General features: G+C 46.8%; 1 protein-coding gene across 1 annotated transcript in view; it reads left to right on the top strand.

Annotated features, from left to right (window-relative positions):
• Positions 1–26,997, top strand: part of LOC119967040 (leucine-rich repeat and fibronectin type-III domain-containing protein 2) — a 145,817-nt gene that overhangs the window by 107,498 nt on the left and 11,322 nt on the right. The window contains exon 2 of the mRNA XM_038799052.1: positions 5,859–7,251. Within this exon, the coding sequence (XP_038654980.1) occupies positions 5,879–7,251 (1,373 nt within the window). The 5' untranslated portion in view covers positions 5,859–5,878. The remainder of the gene's footprint in view (positions 1–5,858; positions 7,252–26,997) is intronic.

Genomic DNA, 26,997 nt, shown 5'->3' with positions numbered 1-26,997 from the left:
TGATCATGCCTGTTTCCGTGTTTCAAAGAGGGCCACATGGTCTTCATGCCCCAGGAAAGGCACATCCGTTCTCAATAATTCTGAGAGAGGCAGATTTTTTGAGTGAAATTGGGGATTTATGGAGACAAGAAATGAAAGACATTTTCAAAGTTTGTCCTTAACTTGAGGAGTCGTTCTGGCAACTTCTCCATTTATCCTCCATTTTACTTGCATTTGAACAAATGCCAGCACTGGAATAAACAGAACCAAAGAAATTGATGTGCTACACTTTAATAGCACATTTTGGACTGTTGTGCACATATTCTTCATTATATGCTACGTGCATCAATACGTGCAGATTGAGGTCATGATCTTGCTTCCTTCTTCCCACAACAACAATGCGTTAGTGATGTAGATACATCCTAGCACAGTGCACGTAATAATGTCCATGTAATCTTGAAAGAGATCCTGGCTCACAGCTCACCGAGAAGGATGTTGAAAACAGCATCGAACAAATGGGGTACAAAATGTAGCTGGCTCTTGGAACTTCATCACAAGATGGACTGACCAGTATCCATGCCTGGAATTAAGCTTCAAGAAGAATATTGCAAACCTTGGCTCTGACTCTTCAGATGTGGGTTCTTTGTCAGGTCAACATTTTCAAAGCTATGTTTAAACATGTGGATCGTGGCATACTCTCAATAATCCATCCTTTTTTAAATTTTTCCAATCAAGGAGCAATTTTGCGTGGCCAATCCACCTACTCTGCACACCTTTGGGTTGTGGAGACCCACACATACACGGGGAGAATGTGCAAACTCCACACGACAGTGACCCGGGGCCAGGGTCGAACCCCGGTCCTCGGCACCATGAGGTAGTAATGCTAACCACTGCGCCACAAGCTTCCCTAGATCTGTCCTTCTTTATGACACACGTAATTGAGCTGCACCAGCCCTTCTGCTGTTGTACTCTTCCAACCATTCCATCTTTCTCCATTGTTCCGAGCTCATCATTTAATTTGCCTTGTGATTGGTACTGTACTTATGTAATGGATCAATTGACAGACCTGCATTCTCTTGATGTTGTAAAGTTGCCGCTTCCTTGAAACTGCCAATTTCATTGAAACGTTTTGGAAATTTCAATGTTAAGTTGTGAACTGACATGATCAGATTAGTTTTCGAGGTTAATCTGCCATGTGAGGTCTGGCTGATTCCATGGATTGTCACAAGCGCGAGGTCAAAGCATGCTGGTGGACCTGCAATCGCTGGGCCTTTAGTCTCCACAATGTGGAACGCCTGTGAGACCCAGGAGGATTGACAATGTTGGCACTCCAGGACAATGGAACCTAAACATGGAATGAGTGAACTGCTGCACATTGCTGTAGTAGGTTTCGTCATGACCTTCCATGAATGTGGTTACATGTCTTTTAGACACCGGAGAGGTAGTATGTTGGCATTTGCCCCTGTGTCAATCTTGGCCAATGACAAACAGTTACCAACTTACTCAGGAGACGTAATTCAAATCTCAGAAAACACTTCAGATGGTGAGATGGAACCTACATTTTCCATGTGATTGGCAGTGTGGAACATGTGTTCTACCCTCTTCGTCTCATTGTGCACATCATTGTCACTTTCTGCTTTGTCAGTCACCTCATGCACATGTTTCTGACAGGACTCCACATAGTCATTCTTATTGCCTGAAGGTACATGCTGTGTACGGTTTATTTCGATCAGTGCATGCTTCTGTACCACTCCATCGGCCTTTGCTCTAGTGCAGGGTCACTGACACTGGCCCTTTCTGCCACATGCCTTGCAGAGTTGATTAAAAGCTGGGGCTTTCCTTGGTTCATGAAGAAAGCTACACCTTCCACGTGTCTTGGTGGATGCGGGTGTTCTAAATGAGGGCATCAATAATTGGGTGGGCAGTTTAGGACATGTAAGCTTGGTCAACCTGCAAGGATCGCTTTATACTGATATCCATCCTTGAGTAGCTCTTCCATGCTATATGCTTTGGGCTCGTCTAGCAGATCTTGCTGGAACGCTTCCATGGGAGCAGGTGCGATCACCAACTCAGCAATTCTGTCTGCTAGCTCTGCATTTGAAAAATCATAGCACCTATCCTTTACACTGAGTCTGCTGATGAGCTGGTCTGTAGAGTTTGTTGGCTGTTGTTGAAATGACAAACTCTCGTCAATGAATATGGAAGTTTAAGATGATTCTGAATGGGTGTTCCAATGTAGTTGTATCTTTTGGGGATCTTTTAGCTCTTCTGCTGTTAATTCTGACGTGTTCAGCCTGTGTGAACCTTCATTCCCAAGTGCCGGGTGAATCTTTACTGCTTCCATAGCTCTGCATTGTTTAAACATTTTGATTTTGGATCATAGATCAGCTGCATCCCAACTCAAACTGGGGAATTTTGTGGACATTTTGACCATATCCCTCAGTCCTTGTTCCTTGTTTTGATCAATTTGTTCAGCCACTCCCAGAGCCACCCGTTATCATCACAACCTACTCTGACCCAATTTTCGGATATTCTTTCGTTTGACCATTCCCTCACTCACTATCGATCCGACCCACGCGCTGGTCGCTCGCCTTTCCCCAACTGAGCTAACCCGGTTCTCGTCCTCTCTCCCTGCTATCCCACTCACTGAACAGACAGGCTATGTTCTACAATCTCACTGCAAGGTATCCATCTGCTTCCCGGCTCTTTACTTGGGCACTGTACCTTCAAATCTTTTTCTGTGTCGACACCACACTGTGATTTCAACGCTCTCTGACGCCCCGTCTTCTTTGAGGTCTGACCAACTTGTCAAGGGCCCTCTCATGCCATGTAGCATGACCTAACGTTCACCAGGTCGCACCAGTGCTAAATTTTGCTGCTGCGCTGATTGACCACTGCTGATCGCCATGTTGTGTTTTGACAATGGAGTAAAGGCACCAATCACTCGCAAGGGATCAGGTAAACACACTGGGAAAACGTATGCAAGGATAGAAAACGCGAAGGCATCAGCATCAGAGTTGACTGCTCAAGGCCAAAGCGAAACCAGGTGAATCACATCACACACTCCCCCCCCCCCCCCCCCCCAGTGATGAGAGAGAGGCCTAACAGTGAGCAAATATAAATTAACTTTGGAGAGATAATTGGAGTTAACTCTGCAGATCTGTAACATTAACTTCCCTTTTCGCGCTGCACACATGTTACCAGGTCTGCTGTGCATTTCCAGCATTTTCCTTTTTTCTTTCAGATTTCAAATATGCACAGTGTTTTGAAATAACTCTTTGTTGAGCGACGGTGTATTCTGTAGATTGATGAGGCACCATGACCGCGAGGTGACAGTTCAGTGAAACATTAAAAAATAGGAGCAGGAGTAGGCCATTTGTCCCTTCGAACCTGCTTCTCCATTCATTATGATCATGGTTGATCGTCCAACTCAATAACGACGGCACAGTGGCACAATAATGAGCAGTTCTGCCTCAGAGTGCCAGGGTCCCAGATCCAATTCCTGCCTTGGGTCACTGCATTGGAGTTTTCATGCTCTCCCCGTGTCTGCGTGGGTTTCCTCTGGGTGCTGCAGTTTCCTCCCACAGTCCAAAGATGTGCAGGTTAGGTGGGCTGGCCTTTCAAAAATTGCCCCTTCATGTCTAAAAGGTTAGGTGGGGTTGGAAGGATGGAGTGGGACGAGGTGGGGTGCTGTTTGGAGGGTCGGTGCAGACACAATGGATCGAATGGCCTCCTTCTGCATTGCGGCGATCGATGAACCTGCTCCCGATTTTTCCTCATATCCTTTGATCCCTTTAGCCCCAAGAGCTATATTTAACTCCTTTTCGAAACCATACAATGTTTACAGACAGTAGGCAGACTATTATCCGAATGGCCATAAATTAGGAGAGGGGACTGTGCAATGAGGCCTGAGTGTCCTTGTGCACCAATCGCTGAAGGTAAGCATGCAGGTGCTGCAGGCGGCAAAGAAGGCTAATGGTATGTTGGCCTTCATTGTGAGAGGATTTGAGTATAGAAGCAGGGATGTCTTGCTGCAATTATACAAGGGGCTTTGTGAGGGCACACCTAGAATATTGTGGTCTCCTTATCTGAAGAAGGATCTTTTTGCTACAGAGGGAGTGCAGCGAAGCTTTACTAGACTGATTCCGGGAATGGCACGACTAATGCACGAGGAGAGATTGGGCTGTTTCGGATTGTATTCACTGGAGTTCAGAAGAATAAGGGGGGAATCTCATAGAAACCTATTAAATTCTAACAGGACTGGACAGGGTAGACGCAGGAAGGATGTTCCCACTGGTGGGTGCGTCCAGAACCAGGGGTGACAGTCTGAGGCTACGTGGTAGACCATTTCGGACACAGATGAGGAGAAATTTCTTCACCCAGAGAAGGGTGCGCCTCTGGAATTCATTACCACAGGAATAGTTGAGGCCAAAATATGTTTTAAAGAACCAGTTAGATACAGCACTTGGGGCAAAGGGGATCAAAGGATATGGGGGGAAAAGCTGGATTAGGCTATTGAGTTGGGTGATCAGCCATGATCATAATGAATGGCGAAGTAGGCTTGAAGGGTCGAATGGCCTCCTCCTATCCCTATTTCCTATCTCCTAAAGCCACCAATAATTACAGATGTTCCTTTATCACATGCATCTCCAATTTCCTGTTTAATGTAATTCTCAGCATCAGCCCTGCAGTTTGGGGGGTAGTATACGAGTAGTATTCAACCCCCATTAACATATTTTTGCCCCTTGGTGTTTCTCAGCTCTATCCATACAGCTTCCACATCGTCTCAGCTAAGACCTTTCCTCACTATTGCATTAATTTCCTTTTATACCAGCAATGCAACTCTTCCTTTTTGTCTGTCCTTCCTGAATACTGAATAGTTCAGTTCCCATCCCTGGTCCCCCTGCAGCCACGTCTCTGAAGCTGTGTGAAGCTGATTTCGAAAATGCAAGGATGCAGAGAATCAGGAAAGTTCATTTCTGTCCAAATCCAACCAGTCCTAGACTTCAAACACAGAATGGGTAGTTCACTGCCTTTGTCTCTCAATCAATGGTGCAGATAGCAGCAGCAACCCTCAAAGATTGTCCTCGCATTTCAGGAAGTTAAAGATTAATCTGCAAAGGAGGAGATAATCACATGGGCATAAAACAACCATTTTATTTGTATTTTATCAATAGTTGCTGCTTGGTACAGAACTCGAGCATTGCTGAAAAAAAGAGACATGCTGCCGAAGCTTTTTGTCTTGCACTCATCAGGTCAGGCACAAGAATGCCACATTTCAAAGGAGGCAACTGAATGAGAAAAGGGGAGCGGATTGCTTGGCAAGTTGGCTCAAATTGGTCAAGACGTTGGGATGGAGAATGCACCAAGAAACTCTTGCCCCCCAGGCTTTAGTTTACTTCAAACACCTGGACAATACTTGGACATGTTCCTTTTGCCTGCAGAGGACAGGTCCCTGCATATCAATACAGGCAGCATCTAGCAAGTGCTGGTGAGCCATTTAGCCAGCTGAAGCGATAATCTTTTCTTTTAACATTTACTGGAGATGGGTGTGGGGGTGGGGGGTTGCTATTTGTCAGGGCTCACTGGTTGGAGGTGGGGGAACATGTGGTGAAATCTCCAAGGGAACCTCTGAAACCAGAGTTGGTTAATCTAGAAGCGAGGCATCTTCATTTCAACACTGTGAGGTGCGGTTGAAGCTCCGGAGGGAAAGAGTTTAGTTGGGCAGTGGCAATAATTGTGTTGGAAAAGAGAGGGAAGCAATAAAGGATACAATGTTGAATGCCATAGGTAAGAGAAGGATGCTGTTCATGTTGACTGTGCAGGGGGATGCTGTGTCCTTTCAGCAGAATGCTCACACTGTTTTGCCTCTGTTTCAGGTACCTCTGTATGATCGACAATGGAAAAACTGGTCTGCAGCTTGCTGCTGATTGGAATGGCAATGGCAGCCTCTGCTTGTCCCAAATACTGCGTGTGTCAAAACCTGTCCGAGTCACTGGGAACGCTGTGCCCCTCCAAGGGCCTTCTGTTTGTCCCACCAAACATTGATCGGCGAACAGTTGAACTACGGCTGGGGGGCAATTTCATATTTGCAGTCAACCGGCTCGACTTTGCCAATATGAGTGGCCTTGTTGATCTGACTTTATCCAGGAATACCATTGACTACATCCAGCCCTTTGCGTTCATAGATCTAGAAAGCCTTCGGTCGTTGCATCTGGATGCCAACAGATTGACGGAGATCGGCAGAAATGTCTTTCGGGGCCTATTAAACTTACAGCACTTGAGCTTAAACAACAATCAGCTGAAGAGAGTGGCAGAAGGAGCGCTGGACGATTTCCTGCTCACTTTAGAAGACCTGGACTTTTCCTACAACAACCTGGTGAGTCTTCCGTGGGAAGCGCTCAGCAAGATGAGTAACCTGCACACACTGAGCTTGGATCACAATCTCATCGACTACATACCCGAAGGCACCTTTGTCGACCTGCAGAAGTTGGCCAGGTTGGACCTCATCTCCAACAGGCTGCAGAAGCTTCCTCCTGACCCCATCTTTGCCAGGTCTGAGATGCTTCTCATGTCCACAACTCCTTACTTCCCGCCGCTGACGCTGAGTCTCGGGGGCAACCCGCTCCATTGCAACTGCGAGCTGCTCTGGCTTCGCCGACTGAGCCGGGAGGACGACATGGAAACCTGCGCCTCCCCATCCCACCTCAAAGGAAGGTACTTCTGGTATATCTCGGAGGAAGAGTTTGTGTGCGAGCAGCCGCTGATCACTCAGCACAGCTTCAAGGTCCTCGTCCTGGAAGGGCAAACGGCTACCCTGCGGTGTAAAGCTATCGGGGATCCGAGGCCCGTCATCCATTGGGTAGCCCCCGATGACAAGATCCTCGCCAATTCCTCGAGGACCATCATCTATGACAACGGCACTTTGGAGATCCTCATCACCACCTCGAAGGACTACGGCACCTTCACCTGCATCGCGGCCAACGCAGCCGGCGAGTCGACAGCCTCGGTTGAGCTTTCCATCGTCCAGCTGCCTCACCTCAGTAACGGCACAGGCCGGGCCCTGCAGCCCGACTCCCGGCTCTCCGACATCACCAGCTCCTCCAAGTCGCACCGGGGAGAAACCAAGACCGCGCTGGAGAAGAAGGTCACGGTATCCCAGGTGACAGCCAGCACTGCATTGGTCAAGTGGTCAGTGGGCAGGTCTGCACCGAAGGTTAAAATGTATCAGCTTCAGTACAACAGCTCGTCTGATGAAGTATTAGTTTACAGGTAATTAAGCAGCAAACATTCATAGTCACCAAACTTAGGGTAAATGTGTGGAGAGGTCAAAGTGGAAGTTGGAAGAGTTCATGAGGGAGGAATAATAATAATAATAATTTTCATCATAATCTCTGTTATTGTCACAAGTAGGCTTACATTACCACTGTAATGAAGTTACTGTGAAAAGCCCCTAGTCGCCACACTTCGGCACCTGTTTGGGTCCATTGAGGGAGAATTCAGAATGTCCAATTCCCCTAGAAAGCATGTCTTTCGGGACTTGTGGGAGAAAACCGGAGCACCCGGAGGAAACCCACGCAGACATGGGGAAAATGTGCAGACTCCGTGCAGACAGTGACCCAAGCTAGGAATCGAACCTGGGACCCTGGAGCTGTGAAGCAACAGTGCTGAGTGCTGCGCTGGCTGGGTTAGAGGCCTGAAAGTGGGAGGAGGCTAACGTGGAGCTGGTGTGAATCAGTTGGACCAAATAGCCTATTTGCATGTAAAACAACAACATTCACATCTTATATTTATATAGCACCTTTATGGGCGGGAACCCGGACCAGGCAGGATTTGCCTGAGAACAAATAGTGGGGACCAAGGCCCAACGGTAAACAAAGCCGCAAGTCAGACTTTTATATCACTTCATTTCCTTCTTGGGTCAGTGCAGTCTTGAAAGATGTTTGGGAATGGTAGCAACGTGGAAAGGTTATTGAACTAGTAATCCAGAGACCTGGACTAATACTCCGGAGATGAGAAGTCAAATCCCAGCAGGTCGACTGAGGGAATTTCAATTCGATTAATGAATAAATCTGGAATAAAAGCTAGACTCAGGAATAACGATTGTGAAATGACCCGATTGTAGTGAATACCAGGCAGGTTCGCGAATAACCTTCAGGGGAGACAATCTGCCTGCTTACCAATCTGGCCAACCTGTGACTGCAGATCCACAGCAAATTAGCTGCCTCAGAAATGGCCTAGCAAGACATTCAGTTGAATCAGACCACTGCAACAAAGCATTGTGGGTCTACTATTGGATTCAATTTATTTATTGCCACGTGTACCGAACTACAGTGAAAAGTATTTTTCTGCGTGCAGCTCAGACGGATCATTCAGTACATGAAAGAAAAGAAAATACATAATAGGGCAACACAAGGTACACAATGTAAATACCTAGCCACCAGCATCGGGTGGAGCATGCAGGAGTGTGGTATTAATCAGGTCAGTCCATAAGAGGGTCAACCTCTACCTACACCACATGGATGACAGTGGTTCAGGAAGGCAGCTCACTACCACCTGTGGGCAGCACAATGGCACAGTGCTAAGCACTGCTGCCTCACGGTACCAGGTATCCGGGTTCATTTTTGGCTTTGGGTGACTGTGTGGAGTTTGCACATTCTCCCAATGTCTATGTGGACTTCCTCCAGGTGCTCCGGTTTCCTCCCAAAGTCCAAATATGTGCAGGTTAGGTGGATTGGCCATGCAAAATAGGGCTGAGGAGTGGGTTTAGGTAGGATGCTCTGTCAGAGGGTCGGTGCAGACTCGATGGGTCGAATGGCCTCCGCCTGTACTGTCGAGATTCGATGTTTCAAAGTACATCTTCTCAAGGTCAATTGGGAATCGGTGATAAATACTAGTTTTGCCAGTGATTCTTTCCAAGAACGGATTAACAATAAACTTCAATTTATCTAGCACTTCTAAAGCGCTTCATCGGAGGGATTATAAACAAAATTTAAAATCACGTCACATAAGAAGTTATTAGGACAAGTGTCCAGAAGATTCATCAAATAGGTAGACTTGAAGGATCAAACCAGGGAGTAAGCCCGGTTGTGTCTGATATATTTCCTTTACTATCTGATAGCCTTCCAGGTAAAGAATTGGAACTATGTCAGAGGGTAAAACTGACTGAATCCAGTATGTTTGGCACTGACCTGAGTCAGAGAAAGGTTTCGTTGCTTAATCACGACACGCCTGAAAGTCCTTGTGCCAAACAATGATATTCCTGACCATGGAATGATTCTCCATAGCTTGGGTGGTTACACAGCTGGTTAAAGTTGCACTGTTTGAGGAGGAACCTCTGAGTTGCTCCCTGTGTTTGGTGCTGTAAGAACGTCCGAGGAACTAAAAGAACGAACTGTCAATGATACCAGGCGGGATTTTCCCGTTCAGACGGTGTGGGTTTTGGCGGAAGCTTGCTATTGCCCGGCGACAAGATCTTCTGGTCCCACTGCTGTGAACGGGGTTTTCCAAAGTTCACACCCTCTGCCATCATGGGACCCCGCCAGCAGGAAGGGCTATCAAATCACACCCATTGATTCTGTCATCGCGTCAGATATCAGAAGTACTTTTCTTTTTAAATGTGGCTTCTGTTTTAGAAGCAATCCCGGCTTCAAATTGCAGACAGCAAGGCCCACAAACAGAAATGAGGTAAATGACAGGTGGTGCTGGTTTCGCGTGCTGGCCGGGGGAGAAATGTTTGGCGGGGCCCTGGGAGAACTCTCCAGTCTTCTTTGGATATTGCTGGGGGGATTGTTTAGATTCGTCTGAATGGTAGACAAGTTGTCTTGGGTTACCCTTTCATCCAAAAGTCATCACCCCTGCTCACTCATGGTGATGTAGGAATAGAAAGAGGAATATTACCTCCCTGATGGGAGCTCACTGGACAACCCATCCAGGGTGTACTGTGAGGCCTCACTAACAACTGGTCGGCCAGTTGCTCACCCAAAGCTCACCACCTTTGAGCACAGGAAAATTGAGTCCAGTCCGCCAGGCTGGTCATCACAAGGTGGAACGTGTAGCTGGGCTGTTGGGGAGTTGAGGGTGAATTGCGTTGGACAGATTTTGCAGATGGGAAGCAGAAAGCTGAGGTGGCAGCAGATCCAACTTTAGATATAGAGAAATACAGCACAGAACAGGCCCTTCGGCCCACGATGTTGCGCCGAACTTTTGTCCTAGGTTAATCATAGAATTTTGGACAATTTTTCATGGCCAATCCACCCAACCTGCACATCTTTGGACTTCATAAACCTGAAAGGCCTCAAATTCCTCTTGAAGCGTTCCTGCTGGGTGGTTGCCAGCTTTCACGCAGCAGTGTGTTAATAGCGGGCACTCTGCTCAGTGGGCAAATAATTAGCATTGGGTTCCCATATAACCCGAGAGCACTTCCCCACAGAAAGGCTCCAAAGAAAGCTGTTGCGATTAGAAGAACTGAAGTCTTCCTGAAGGAAATAGCAAATTCCTAATGAAAGGCAAAGACACAAAGTGGGCTGAACCTGAGATACAACTTGGAGTCAATTTGAAAAACAGACACAGCAGGGAATGCTGCTGGTCAGAGGAATACTTTGCTAATTCTAAAGGGACTGAGATGAAGGGGCAAAGGAATTATCGAAGGACCCAGGCATGTGGGAGAAAACACGACTAGGTGATATTCAGCAGAGAGAAGAGCAAGATATTGTATATTGGAAGGGGTTGCACAGTGGTTAGCACTGCTGCCTCACAGTGACAGGGACCCGAGTTCGATTCCCTGCTGGGTCACTGCCTGTGTGGAGTCGCATGTTCTCCCCGTGTCTGCGTAGGTTTCCTCCGGGTGCTCCGATTTACTCGCGCAGTCCACAGCTGTGCAGGTTAGGTGGATTGGGCATGCTAAATTGACCCTTAGTGTCCAAAAACGTTAGGTGGGGTTATGGCTGGTTTAGCACACTGGGCTAAATCGCTGGCTTTTAAGGCAGGCCAGTAGCACGGTTCAATTCCCGTACCAGCCTCCCCGAACAGGCGCCAGAATGTGGCGACTAGGGACTTATCACAGTAACTTCATTTGAAGCCTACTCGTGACAATAAGCAATTATTATTTAATTCATTTTTCGGGGAAAGGGCGGGGGATAGGGCGGGCTATTGGGCCTAAGTAGAATTATCTTTCGGAGGGTCAGTGCTGACTCGATGGGCCGAATGGCCTCTTTCTGCACAGTAGGGATTCTATGAACATGGGAGAGTGAAGGGATGCATAATGACCAAATCAGGAAAGAGGTTGAAAGAGACCTGGCTCTGTTAGCAGACTGAACATGGACCATTTTCAGTCATCACAGAGCAGCAGAAAGCACATCAGACTGAATGTTCAGATATTGGCAGATAGCAGAGTACAACTCTGGCCAGCATCCTGAAGCTGCACAGTATTCTGGTCCGAGCACTCCTGAATACTCAAGGAATGAAGGAAACAGTTGAGTCCTGGAGGCAGTGCAGTGTGTCAGAGGTTTGAGTTATAACAACATCTAAGGCAGAGACCATTCAGCCCCTCAAGCCTGATCCACAACTCAATGAGTTTGCGGCTGATCCTTGACCTCACCCTCCCGCACTATCCCACATTCCTTGATTTTGTCAGTATCTGTTAAGGAATTTATGATTATTTATGAAAGATGAGAAAAGAAACTAACAGAGAATTCCGCCCCCGGACTTTTCAACCTTGGGAAGTGGTGAAAAAGAGGAATTCTCTATCGAGACATTGGGGATAATTTGGCCGAGGAGTGTTAAGTCAGGGGCTGGTTTAGCTCACTGGGCTAAATCGCTGGCTTTTAAAGCAGACCAAGCAGGCCAGCAGCACGGTTCGATTCCCGTGCCAGCCTCCCCGGAATGTGGCGACTAGGGGCTTTTCACAGTAACTTCATTGAAGCCTACTCGTGACAATAAGCCATTTTATTTTCATTTCATTTCATTTTCAAGTGTGGCACTATCAATTTGTCAAGTCTTAAGTGTGGCCCAGCATGCATCTTTCCAGATTTATCCACTCCAATAACAATAAAAATTGGAAGAAATGTATAATGGACAATTTACCTCCACCAAGTGGAATTGGAAAGGTTAATCCTCAGCACCATTTTGATATATAATAGTCACAAGACAAAAGGTGCCAACTGTTTGAAGACAAGGGCTGGAATTCCCCATTTGGGAAGCCACATTCTCCCGCTGGAGATGAATCGCCTCTGATTGGTGCGCCTGCTGGGAGCGCAAATCAGAGGCGATTCCCTATCCTTTGCCTTGCAAATTTATGCATGGCGGGGCTTGCACGGGATTCTATCGTGAAGCCTGTTATTGAGCCGCCATTTTGAGTGGACAGCCCGATAGCGAGGTCCAGCGACCTGGCTCCTCCCTCATCCCACAATGCAATTCCGCCAACCTTCCCCACCCACCACCACCACGGGATTTTCTGGATCACCCCTGCCCCACAACAGTATCAGGGTGGCCCCCCCCCCCCTCCCCACTATAAGAAAGTTGCATGCCTGGACACCCCCTATTACAGAGGCCCCCTGCCTGGAAGCTAGAAAGCAGTCCAGGAAGACAGTCAACAAGAATCACTGCTTTAAAACTCACCTGTGCAATATACCTGCTGACTCAGGCCAGCACCGGCCAGTACCTAGAAAGGGAAAACCACACCAGCTGAGCAGTGAAGTGCTTTGTGCAGTGAAAAGGAGGCAATGAAAGAAATTAAGTGGTTTTGATGTGAACCTAGTCCTGTGAATCATAGCGAGAGGTTGATAAACATTGTGGTTAGTGTCACAGCTGGCGACATGAAATCCACTCAGGCATGAAGAGAAATGAGGTTAAATAATCCAGACAGCTGGCTGTGTGTGCAAGCTGTCAATCACAGTGTACTCAAACCAATTTCACATTCGCATGAACTAAAGTTGTGCAGATCAAAGATCTGAGGGGGTTCAGACCCAGCTGATGTGGTTTTCCCTTTTTAGGAACTGGCAGGTGTTGCTACCTCTGCCTGAGTCAGCAAATGTACTGCACAGGTGAGTTTTAAAGCAGTGATTTTTTTTCCCACTGTCTCTGCCTGGACAGCTCTTTGGCTTCCAGGCAGGGGTCTCTGTAATGGTGGGGTTGCAAGCAGGGGTCTCTGTAATAGTGGGATTGCAGGCAGGAATCTCTGTAATAGTGGGATTGCAGGCAGGAATCTCTGTAATGGTGGGATTTCAGGCAGGGGTCTCTGTAATGGGAGGCTTCCAGGCAGGGTTGTAGAATCTGGTGGCCAGACCGTTAAAAGGATGCATATGGTTCAATTTGACCCATTTTCATCCTCCTGCTGACGCAGGGCGGCCCAGGAGCATCAGAATAGGCGGCGATCCCATTTTAGCCGACGCTGGATTCTCTGCCATTTCGGGAACTCCGCTATCGGTGACGAGCGGCAGAGAATCTAGCCCAAGTTCCAGACTGATGTGAGGCATTACGTCACTCGAAGAGTCATCCAAATTTACAATGATTCCAGGGTAATCTAACGGAGGCAAAAACCCCGGAATCACTCAATGAACCAGTCACGGATGATTGAATTCAGATCTCAGGTTGCTATGGGAAGGTTGTTGGCTGGAGAAGGTTACAGAGATAGGGCGGAGCAAGGTCATGAAGGGATTTGAAAACAAGGATGAGAATTTGTTTAGTGTGTCATTGCGCAAAGTAAAATGAACAAAACAAGCGTGCCACAGCTTACTCTGGGAATGTAAAGCTTGTGAGTGCCAAGTACCTTTCAGGAGCTTTCACCTTGATGGAGTGCTGTTGACTGCAGATGTCCATGTTCACTTGTCAGGTCACCGAAGGCAGCACATAAACATAAATGGCCTGGTCTCTGAAGAGCTGAGGCAGCAGCTCCTTGTCAGATACAATTCACATTCTGATTCTTCCACTTTAAGAGGTCGACCACCCCTATTCCACACATAACTTTGACCTTTGTGCTCTACTCTTGAAGCAAAATTCCAGAATATACAACCAGTTCCACTATTAAACCTTAGGCTCTTGCCTTTACAAAAAAGATTTTTTTTTTTTCCTCAATGCACTTGCTTTTCCATTCTTATGTTTTTAGGTGTTTTACAAGTGAGCTATGTTTGACGAAGGCTATTTGCCTCATCTTTGCTCTTCCATCAAAGGGAATCATGATCGCCCCCTGCTCAGCACACCACTCAGATTGTAGCATTAGATTGAGGCCAGAGTTCTCCGGTTGTTGCGATTTAATTTTCCCGTCGTGACCGCACCCCCCGCCAGCAGAGTTCACAGCAGCGTGGGGCAGTTACAATGGGAAATCCCATTGACAATCGGCAGGAAGATAGAATCCCACCACCAGCGAACGGCAGGCGGCCGAGAAACACCGCCACTGGCGGACCGGAGAATCCTGCCCTAAAGGACTCCAAAGACGGGATTACCCCCTCCCCCCCCCCCCCCCCCCCCGTGGTGTGTTTTCCTCTGGCGGAGGCACTTGCGATCGGGAGTACCGATGTCTTCTGCGTTTTGCATGGCTCGCCTGCCTGCCATCAGGGAACCCGCCACGGTGAGGTTGGGGGGGGGTTGCTGTTGCCACCGGCGGAACCAGAAGATCCCGCCGTTGGAAAGGGTTGGAAAATCCCGCCTCAGTCTCCCTAACTGGAAACTTGTTTTCCAAATTCCTGCTGGCAGTATACGATATGCTTCGCTAATGGCCCCACAATACTTCTCATGCAAGCGCCATTCACAGTCCATGGCAGACATTTCTCCACGACCCCCCCATCCCTCCGCCCTCTGGTTGGCAGTTGCTTCAGCGAGAAATCCATTTCACACACTCAGTGCCCTGAGCAAATGTACCATTTCCCCATTTCCCATCCGGACGCTCGGGTGGGTTTATGAGGAGAAACTGCTATTACTGGGGGTAGGGGTGGAAGGTGGAAGTTTGGGAGCGGGGTTGCGGTTAAATTGCGATACTCGAGTGACGTAACAACTGCACATTTGCCAGGACTGTGTAACTTAAATGTTTAAGAGTATGTTTCACCTGAACTATTTGCGAACTCTTTACAAAATGCCCTCGTTATTTCCTGGCATTTTGAGTCTTTTTTTTCTTCCTCACAGCCGATTTGACCAACAGGGAGGGAGGAGGATGGGGGTGGGAGTCTGGGAGCAGAAACCCCTGCCCCAGTTGGAATTGCTCGTTTAATAGGCAGTTACAACCTTGGCATCAGGCTGGCAAACCAGTCCTGAGTCCCAGAGGCTTGTATGAAAGAGAAATTCTACCTCCTGGGTGCTGTTGGAAAAAAATACCAGCCGGCAAAATCCAGTGAAACCTCGCACTACAAAATCTGAAATGAATGACTCATTGTTGAAAAAAGAGACATATCACATATTTAACACAAGAATGTCAAATTTCAAACAATCACAACAATTTATACTACAGGTGAAAAGGCTGATGATTGGTTGGCAAGTCAGCTCTGATTGGCCAAAGTGTTGCCAGGCAGAAAGCAAGGGGGAGCTTTAGGCTCCCTAAGCTCCTGGGTAATTAAAAGAAAGACACCAGGCTTGAACATATTCCTTTTGTCTGCAGACGGCAGGTCCCTGTGATTGAAAAAAATTGTTTCTCGCAAGCATAAATGGTAATGATTTCCCAAAATTCCCTACATTCTAGATCAATCCCATTGGATTGGAAGTTAGCAAATGTAACACCACTATTCCAGAAAGAAGGGAGAGCAAAGTGACTAAACTACATGTCAGTTAAACATCAATCATCTGTAAAATGTTGAAATCTATTATTGTGGAAGTCTTCGCAATGCTCTTAGAAAATTCCCAACCGTCCAAACCCGTGAACTTAACCACCGAGAGGGCAGCACATACATGGGAGCATTATCACCTGCAAGTTTCTCTCAAGCCACACAGCATCTTGACTTGGGAATATATCGTCATTCCTTCGCTGCCACTGAGTCAAAATCCTGGGGCTCCCAATCGAATAGCACAGTGGATGTACCTACACCAACATGGACTGCAACGGTTCAAGAAGGCGGCTCACCACTGTGGTAAACCACTGTTACACCTGTATTAGGTGATGTAAGGTAGGACCTGTACTGCAGGTTCGCCGGTCGTCCCTGCCTGCTGGCTCCGCCCAGTAGGAGGAGTATAAATATGCATGTCCTCATTCAGCAGCCATTCCGCCAGCTGCTGTGGGAGGCCACACATCTTAGAGCAATAAAGCCTCAGTTGTATCCAACTCTAGTCTTTGTACAATTGATCGTGCATCAACCACCACCTTCCCAAGGACAATTGGGGATGAGCAATCGAACTGTTGGCCTTAGCCAGCAAAGTCCATGTCCCATGAAAGTGGTTTTGAAAAACAATGGGTTTACGAAAAGGAAATCCCGTTTGGCAAATTTGTTTGAGTTTTTTGAGGATACAATAAGTAGGGTAGATAAAGGGGAACCAGGAGGTGCAAACAAATTGTCGTTTGGTGGTGCAGAATTTGAGCAATGCGAAAAAAAAAAAAAATTTTGCCGAAGCTTTTTTGCCTTGCACTCATCAAGACATTTGCTGGGATACAGTGTAAGGGAAATCAACACTGTATGAGAAAAGAGTGTTGATTGATTGGTAAATGGACTCTGATTGGTAGAGACATTGCCATGGAGAGTGAACCAGTTAATGGTGACTGACAGTTAACTGCCAAGCATTTTTTTTAAAATGTAATTTATTTGAAATTTAAACTCGCAGCTTGACTTTGATTGGTCTGAGGAATGACCCAGAAAATGGTTGCCACTCACTTTGTTTAGCTAAAACAGGTGCAATGGGTCTACATGTACCTTCTGTCTGCAATAAATAGGGCTCTGTATGTTAATATATGTAGCTTCCAGTACATGCAAGTGTGCCACACTGTGAGCCCGACTAACAATCTTAAATTAGTTGTCACCATAATTCTTAGCACATTGAGGATTATTCAGCAAATATCGAAATGCACAATCAGATTAAATTTTGGACTCTGTGTTTTGAGTTTTGCAAGCATGGGATGGTTGTGTAAGGTCTGAAGCTTGCCTGCAGCAGAGACATGCTGTTTGATGCAATCTGCCAGTTTTTAAGGCTTACGGCCTACATACCTAGCAGCACACTGACACTGAAATGCCTATACCACATTATTCATTTGTGTGATCGGCAGAAAATCTTCTTGGCTTAATGGCAGCATCTTGTTAGTGGCCAATACAACTTGTGCTGCTGTTGCATAGTAGCAGTGTGAAACACGTAGCTTCACCTGTTGCTCAAATTGTTGAGGCACCGTGACCTTCCATGTAATCTGAGGCAGACGGGACATTTATCAGGGCCAAAAATGAAGGCCTTAGTTCTCCCTTCATGAGCTTGCACGACATACCCTGCAAAATGACCTGGTCAGGGTCGCGGTTGTCCCACAGGCCAACTCCCCTGCCCTTTTACCACAGTTCTTAAAGATAGCATCACGCGACCTTTCACATTCACCCAAGCAAGCAGCAGGGCCTCGATTTGACATCTCAGCAAAATAACAGCACCTCGGATTCTGCAGCACTCCCTCAGGGCTGCAATGGGATATCAGCTTTAAATTTGTACCCTGGCGTTCGTGAGAGTTGAACCCAGAACCTTATGACTTAAAGGTACAAGTGCTACCAGCTGCGGGAGAAACTGTCTCCACATGTTCGCAAGACCAAGAGAAGAGGCTGTAAGATGGACTCGAAACATTTTGAAACGCACGCAAAACAAAAAGAAACCGGGACGATTTCTTTCCACAAGGAGGGATGGAGATGTAACGTTTATTGCTGCATGGAGTGATTTAGGCATTGAAGGGAAGGGTTGATGCATGCATGAGGGAGAAGGCAATAGAAAGAAATAAGGTCAGGATGAGAGAAAGAGGTAATTAGCGTAGGAAGCGGTTCACGTGAAGCGTGAACATTGGCATAAATCAGTAAGGCTGAATGGCCGTGTACTGTACATTGAGTGTAATGCAGTTCTATGCAATGTAAACTCTTCAAATTAACTACAGATTTTCCCCTTCACTGCTCGCGATGAACAATATCTCATGTGAGGCTAGTCATTTGCATTTTTAATTTTTCTGACTAAATGAATGGAAGCATAATCAAGTTAAACCTTAATGAGATGGCATGTACTGTACATTTAGTGTGACAAGATTAATTCTCTTTTGGAATGAGGAAGCCGTGGGCTACTGCCGAATTTCAATGTGTTTTCTTTCCAATTGAGTGACTCGAACAATAAATCACGTGCATTTTCTGTGCGTTTTCTCCAAAAGAAAAATTCAGACCAGCATTTGCCAATTGTGAAGAGAAATCTGCCTAAAAAGGGGAGTAGAAGACAAGAATAAGGGTCTGCAAATTGAATTTGCCTTTCTCAGTTGCAAGGGTTTTATACTGCAGCGACTGTGTGTCTGGAGATGCCGCAATACTTCATTCAGTTTCAATGTTCCAGCTTAAGGTTGGCTCAAATTGGGTCTGATTCTCAATCCCAAATGTTGGAGATGGTTTTTTCTTCTGAAAGAGCCGTTTATTGTTCAAAGTACTCGAGGATCATCCACTTGCTCACTGTGAGACAGACTCTGCTGCCCCTATCCTAACCCACGCCAGGTTTTGTTCATCTCCCTCACACATGTGCCTGCAGGTTCACCTCCAGTGATTCCTGCTCTCAACCCACTGGGGTCTCTGAACTCCTCCAATTCTGACCTCTTGCACAGCTTCCACTGCCCTATCATTGGTGCCTCCAGCTGCAGAGGGCTGATGTTCTGAGGTTCCTTCACCAAGTCTCTCAGCCTCTTGTCCTGTTTTTATCTGTGCACCAATCACTCAAAAGGGATGGTGTAAACATGCTCTGGGTTCACCTATTAAGACTAAGCACATGAGAACATGTATACATGGTAAAGGTACATGACAACACCTCTCACCTCTAAGTTAAGATTACCCTTAAAAACTACTTCTTTGACCTGGCCTAATATGTGTGTCAAAGTTTGTTTTATAATGCTCTTGCGGATATTTGGCTTGTATTGCTTTATTACAATAACTATTCACAACAATGATTCTGATTAGTTACCAATAAGTAGGTTTATTGAACTGATGCATCTATCAGTCTCTAAAGCATAGAGGCAATCTGATCGTACACTCCAGCCTTGTAATAGTAACCTTGTCTGAAGGTGTCTTTTGTTGCACACAGTGAATGGTGTGATTATTATCCTTAGATGAAATGAAATGAAATGAAAATCGCTTATTGTCACGAGTAGGCTTCAATGAAGTTACTGTGAAAAGCCCCTAGTCGCCACATTCCACCGCCTTTCCGGGGTGGCTGGTACAGGAATCGAACCGTGCTGCTGGCCTGCTTGGTCTGCTTTAAAAGCCAGAGATTTAGCCCAGTGAGCTAAACCAACCCAGATGAGGTTCCTGGTTGCATTTTGGATCTTGTCGTCGATGCAATAGGGTTATCCTTTGGTTGAGCAGCTGGAGTGGATCTGAATTATCCTCGGTTACGCCCATTGTTCCGTAGAAACATACATAGACAATAGAAGCAGGAGGAGGCTATTCGGCCCTTTGAGTCTGTTCCACCATTCATTATGATCGTGACTGATCATCAAGTAAAAATACCAAATTGCGCCTTCCCCCCATATCCCTTGAAACGTTTAGCCCCAAGAGCTATATCTAATACCTTCTTGAAATTATTAGAAACATGCATAGAAAATAGTTGTGCCTTTCTGTGCAATAACTTCACAGGACCTTGGTTCTGAACAAATACTTATCACCTCAACTGGGTGCATATTCCTTCTGTGTGACCTTGAATGTGAACTTGTCCCAACTACAAACATGACAATTCTGTACCTGCATTTTTATAGCGCATGTTGGTCATCTCCTCTTGAGGTTTTCAAGGTTGCTGTCCAGTTTCTGAGGGAGTAGATCAGGTAAGAGTAGATAGATTGGTAAGCAATGGTCTGCCAAACATCAGCTCTGTCAGTGATGGAATAGCTGCACTTAAAGGTGGAAGGATAAGCTGTGAGGAGGATGCAGAGATGCTTGAGTGTGATTTGGACAAGTTGAGTGAGTGGGCAAATGGATGGCAGATGCAGTGTAATGTGGATAAGTGTGAGGTTATCCATTTTGGCTGCAAAAACGCAGATTATTACCTGAATGGCTACAGATTGAGAGAGGGGGGTGTGCAGCATGACCTTCCTTATGCACCATTCGCTGAAGGTAAGCATGCAGATGCAGCAGGCGGTAAATAAGGCAAATTGTATGTTGGCCTTCAAAGCGAAAGGATCGAGTAGAGGAGCAGACATGTCGTGCTGCAATTATACAGCGCTTTGGTGACACCACACCTGGGGCGAAATTCTCCGACCCCCACGACGGGTCGGAGAATAGCGGGAGGGCCTTCCCGACATTTTTCCCGCCCTCCTGCTATTCTCCCCCGCCCAACTCCCGACACGAATCGCTGCCGCCGTTTTTTTACGGCCGGCAACGATTCACAGCTGTTTGATGGGCCGAAGTCCCAGCCCTTTACGGCTGTTTTTACGAACGGCAAACAGACCTGGTCTGGCCGTTCGAAAAACGGCGGGAACAACTCGCTTTTTATAACCATGGCACCGATTGGCACGGCAGTACCACGGCCGTGCCAAGGGTGCCATGGGCCCGTGATCGGTGGGCACCGATCGCGGGCAGCGGGCCCGATGCCCGCGCACTATTTGTCCTTCCGCCGCCCCGCAGTATCCATTCGCGGGGCGGCTGAGGGGCATCCCGGCCCGCGCATGCGCGGGTTTCGCGCAAATACGCGATGACGTCATCCGCGCATGCGCGGGTTGGAGTCTTCCAATCCGCGCATGCGCGGCTGACGTCATATGACGCGTCAGCCGGCGCTAACTCCGGCAAGCGGGCTTAACAAAATTCGTTAAGCCCGTGATGCCGGAGCCTACGGCGTCGGGCTGCTAGCCCCGACCGGGGACCAGAATCGGTTCCCGGTCGGGAAGGGGCGCGCTGGCGTCAAACCCGCCCGGGTTTGACGCCAGCCTTACGATTTCTCCCGTTTTGGGAGAATCGCGCCCCTGGAGTATTGTGCACAGATTTGGTCTCCTTATCTGAGGAAGGATGTTCTTGCTATAGAGGGGGTGCAGTGAAGGTCCCAGGTCTAATTCCTGGCTGAGTCACTACCTGTGCGGAATCTGAACGTTCTCCCCATGTCTGCGTGGGTTTCCCCCGGGTGCTCCGGTTTCCTCCCACTAGTCTCGAAAGACGTGCTGTTAGGTGAATTGGACATTCTGAATTCTCCCTCTGTGTACCCGAACAGACGCCAAAATGTGGTGACTAGGGGCTTTTCAAAGTAACTTCATTGCAGTGTTAATGTACGCCTACTTGTGACAATAAGACTTGTGACTATTATAAGGGCTGGTTTAGCTCAGTGGGCTAGGCAGCTAGTTTGTAAACAAAGCCAGCAGCTCGGGTTTAATTCCCTTACCAGTTTACCCGAACAGGTGCCGGAATGTGGCGACTTGGGGATTTTCACAGTAACTTCACACTTGTGACAATAAAAGCTTATTATTATTATTATTAAACCAGACTGAATCCTGGGATGGCGGAACTAACCTATGAGGCAAGACTTTATAAAATTAATTTTTACAGGATGTGGGCTTCGCTGGTTAAGCTAGCATTTCTACCCCATCTTAAATTGCCCTTGCGAAGATGATGGTGAGCTTTCGTATTGAACCGCTGAGGTCCCTGAGGTGTAGGTACATTCACGGCGCTGTTAGGAAGGAAATTCCAAGATTTTCACCCAGCGACATTGATGGAGCATTGATATATTTCCAAGTCAGGATGTTGAGTATCTTGGAGGGGAACGTCCCACGTATCTGCTGCCTCTGTCTTCCAGATGATAGTGGTCAAGGGTTTGGAAGGTGCTGCCTGAGGAGCCTTGGTGAGTCCCTGCAGTGCATCTTGTTGCTGGTCCACACTGCTGCTACTGTGTGTCGGTGATGGAGGGAGTGAATGTTGAATAGGGTGCTAATCAAGTGGGCAGCTTTGTCCTGGATAGTGTCGAACTTCTTAAGTGTTGTTGTAGCTGCACTCATCCAGGCAACAGGAGGGTATTCCATCACACTCCTGACTTATGCCTTGTAGGGGTGGGCAGGATTTGGGAAATCAGGAGGTGAGTGTTCAATGGCACAGGATTCCTAGCCTCTGACCTGCTCTTGCAGCCACAGTAATTATATTGCTCCTCTAGTTCAGTATGAAGTCAATGGTAATCCCCAGGATGCTGATAGTGGGGGATTTAATGATTTAAATGCCATTGCGTTTCATGGAACGAAGGTTTGATTCTCCCTCATTTGAGATGATCTTTGCCTGGCGCTTGTGTGGCGCAAATGTAACTTGCCCCTTGTCAGCCCAAGCCTGGATATTGTCCAGATCTTGCTGCATTTGGACATGGACTGCTTCATTATCTGAGGAGTCACGAATGGTGCTGAACATTGTGCAGTCATCCTCAATCATCCCCACTTCTGACCTTATGCTGGAAGGAAGGTCATTGATGAAGCAGCTGAAGATGGTTGGACCTAAAACACTACCCTAAGGATCTCTGACAGTGATGTCCTGTAGCTGAGATGATTGAACTCCAACCACCACAACCATCTCCCTTCGTGCCAGGTATGACTCCAACCAGCAGAGAGTTTTCCCCCTTGATTCCCAGTTTTACTACGGCTCTTTGATGCCATGCTCAGTCAAATGCTACATTGATGTCAGTGCGGCCTTGTGTTCACTGAGTGCTGTCTTGTTGCATCAGAGTGCATCTGGAGTTTGATGAAAAAGGGAATCTCAACGGGTAAATTTTAAGGAATAATTTAACTTAAGCGCTAATTTCAAACTAAAGTCCAGATTGTACTTTAATTTCGTAAATAATCAAAAGTTACTCTTTTGACTGGGCAGAGTTTAGTTGCAACTTTAAAGATGGAGGTTACAGGCTTATCAGCTGAAGCGAGCTAATTAGACAAATGATTTAATCCAGTTTCAAGAGCCTTGAATTAGGGGCCATAAAAGGAGGGCTCCTTCATTGCTGCCTTGTGTCAGAGTGCGTCTCGAGTTCAGTGAAAATGGGATTTAGTGGAACAAGGAGACTCTAGACAGCCAGGCTGGCGAGGAACATCTCCACTTGGGCAACTAGATGAGTTTCATGGTCATCATTAGACTTTTATTGGATTCAATTTCCACCATCTGCCACGGCGGGGTTTGAACCTGGATCCCCACAGTATTACATTCAGTTTCAAAAATAAAAGTTAACTTCCTTACTTCCTCTCACAAAATCAAAGATGTTGTCGGCGAAATTCATGCGAGTGGAGTGCCCAGTGTGTCCAAGTTCAATATCAGTGGCTCTCTGTCTGGCAGGATTCCATTCTTTGTCCTGGAGACTTTCTGAAGGCCAGTCTTGAGAGCGATGGTGGTTCGAATTACCAGCATGTGACCCACTGCAGCCACAGGCAACGTGCCTCAACGACTACTGACCGATGACCCTGACATCTATTATTGTGAAGTATTTCGAGAAGTTAGTCATGAGGCACATCAACTCCAACCTCCCAGACTGCCTTGATCCACTGCAATTCGCATACCGCCACAACCAGTCCACAGCACACGCTATACTCCTGGGCCTACACTCATCCCTAGAGCATCTCGAAAACAAGGACTCCTACGTCAGACTCCTATTCATTGACTACAAGTCTGCCTTCAACACCACAATCCCAGCCAAGCTCATATCAAGACTCCAAACCTAGGACTTGGCTCCTCACTCAGCAACTGGATCCTCGACTTCATGGCCCATAGACCACAATACATAAAGATAAACAACAACACCTCCTCCACAATAATCCTCAATACCCAGGCCCCACAAGGCTGCATATTTAGCCCCCTACTATACTCCCTATACACATATACAGACTGCGGGGCAAAATTCAGTTCCAATTCCATCTGCAAGTTTTCTGATGACATGACCGTAGTGGGTCGAATCTCAAACAATGCTGAGTCAGAATACAGGAGGAAGACAGAGAACCAAGTGGCATAGTGCAATGACAACAATCTCCCTCAACGTCCGCAAAACTAAAGAGCAGTGACTTCAGGAAGTAAGTATTGTACACATCCCTGTCTGCATCAGCGGGGTCAAGGTGGAGATGGTTTACAGTTTCAAATTCCTCGGTGTAAATATCACCAACAAACTGTCCTGGCCCACCCACATCGACGCTAGAACTAATGAAGCACAACAGCACCTATACTTCCTCAGGAAGCTAAGGAAATTTGGTATGTCCGCATTGATTCTTACCAATATTTACAGATGCATATAGAAAGTATTCTATCTGGCTGCATCACAGTCTGGTATGGCAAATGCTCGGCCCAAGACTGAAAGAAACTACAGAATGTTGCGAACACAGCCCAGTCCTTCACAGCCCATCCATTGGCAGGGGCTTGCATTGTTTAGTCTTGCTTGTTGAGCTGAATGTTTCCGAAATTGTCAAAGTCCTGCCGACGACAATCTTTGATGTCTGATCCTAAATTCCCCCTCATGATTTCCAAAACAGTTGTCACCAGATACTCAGAAGTGTGGGATTGTAGATAAACAAAGCAGAGAAATCACTCTATCGCCTCAGCATTGCTAGTCATGCATCTTAAAATTAATGTTAATTGGCCCACAACACACCCTTCTGGTGTTGAATCAACTACTATGGAATAGTATTTGGCATCTTTTACTTCATGTGGTGCATTAGTTTCTGAGCCGCTCTTCCATGATAGTGATGGTCATCGTAGGTTTTGTGCGTTAAACTGTTGCTGCGGGATTCTCCACTTCGCCGGCACGCACTCACACCAACAGGTTTCCCAACGGCGTGGAGGTGCCCATGACGGGAACCCCACTAGCCGCCTGCAAGAATGAATGAACCCCCTGTGGTGAATGTATAGTACTAGTAATTCACCAGTGTATTAGTATCATGTTCTGCCATTGTGTTACTGCTATGTTGTGTTGTTGACCTTGTGGACTCCACTTATGGGCCGTTGTGTGGCTTCACCCACAGGGGGATATGTTGGGGCATGTACGGGCTCTGCCCATGGCTCATCCCCTTGAAAGGAAGTATAAAGAGCAGTTGACCTGTAGGCGGTCCACAGTATTGCACTAGTCGCAGGCAGGCTCTGTTCTAAGCTGATTAAAACCTCGGTTTGCTTCTACTCGTGTCTTTGAGTGAATTAATGGTCACATCACCCCCCTGCTGCCTCACGGTGCAGAGCTCCCAGGTTTGATCCCGTCTCTGGGTCACTGTCCGTGTGGAGTTTGCACATTCTCCCCGTGTTTGTGTTGGTTGCGCCCCCACAATCCAAAAGGATTGGTGGATTGGCCACACTAAATTGCCCCTTAATTGGAAAAATTAATTGGGTACTCTAAAAAAATTTTTAAAAATGAATGATTCCTCTGCTTGCGGGGCTGCACCATGCGTAAAACCGGGTTGGTGGTTCAGAGAATCCCACCCTTGGTCTTCCCTGAGCCACAATATTGATAACTTTTCAAATGCTCTTTAAGAAGCCCATGAAATTCAGCGAGATATTCAAGGCAGGCTAAAGAGTGACCTCTTCGATTTGACAATGATGGCTCATCATGTCCTCTTAGAGGTAGTCCCAAGGAAGACAGCAGTTTGACTGTGCCAACAACACGTCTCAGCACCTTCCCCAATTAGAACGCTCCTTTTCAAACTGAGCCGATAATGTCGCACCAGTTCTTCAGCTAATTTAAATCTTTGAACAAACGCATGCATAGCTTTAATATGAGCTTTGGTGGAAGTTTCATGATCAGCAATATCTCTTCCAACATTTCTCCAATTAGAGAACCCCGAGACAAATGCTCGTTTCCATTTACGAGGACCAGGGAATAATTTGCAAACCTAACAGTCGACTGCCTTAGTGTTTTCCAAAAAAAATGCACCGATTTCTAATTTACTTCACCCCATTTCTCCTACCCAGTGAAAGGTATTTTGGTCATAAGGCAATGTTTCCAGTGCAGGTTTCTTCCCTCACTTCAACAGAATCAGCAATATCTTATTATTCTATCGTCATTTCAGAGTCCACTTGTTCAACGTGTTTAGGCGATGTAGCATTTCCGGAAATTGGCAACTCTAAGTCATCAGGTAATTCACCCTTACATTTCGATGAGGATGAATGTGCGGTTTTCAATATATCGAACTTTTAAAAGTAAAATGACAAACTATTTTTTTGCCTAGCTTCATCTTCTCGCTTTGCCTTCAGTTTTCTGAGTTTTTGACTTCCAGATTGATGGTGTCACTTTGTATTGGGTTCGGTGCCCGTCAGACTGGCGCCGACCCTTATTTCTCTGATCGCGAAAAAGGACAAGGACCCTAAGGAATGTGGGTCATTTTGACCCATTTAGCTTTTGAATACAAAGGCAAATTACTTGCAAAGGTGCTGGCACTGCGATTGGAGCCCTGCCTTCCACAGGTGATTGTGGAAGATCAGACAAATTACTGTGTCCGGCTCCCATTGCTCATATCTGCACTAATACGTTGAGGTTGGAGTATTTTCCATTAAATATGGGTACAAAGCAGGGATGTCCATTGTCTCCACTTCTGATTGCTTTGCCAATTGAACCACTGGCCATAGCGTTAACATCCTCCAGTAAGGGATAAGTCTGGGAGGGAGGGACCATAGGGTGTCCTTGTACGTAGAATATCTGCTTCTTTATATTACAGATACAGTTTCCACTATGGATGAGATAATGAAGCTACTGGGGAGTTTTGACTTCTTTGGGTATAAGTTGAATTTGGACATGTGCGAATACTTTACAGTTAACCCCCTGGGGAGGGGAGCCAATCTGGGGATATTGCCTTTGGCCTTGCCAGATCCAGCTTTCATTATCTGGGAATGTGGATGGCCCATCATTGGACCTCGCTCCATCAATTAAGTTTGGTGAATGGTGTCACGTTTGACTCACAGACGTTTCCCCTGGACCTTGGCGGGC

Source organism: Scyliorhinus canicula, chromosome 6 (assembly GCF_902713615.1).
Source record: "Scyliorhinus canicula chromosome 6, sScyCan1.1, whole genome shotgun sequence".
NCBI lineage: Eukaryota > Metazoa > Chordata > Chondrichthyes > Carcharhiniformes > Scyliorhinidae > Scyliorhinus > Scyliorhinus canicula.
Note: the sequence above shows the minus strand (reverse complement) of the source record. Positions and strands in the feature narration are given on the sequence as shown.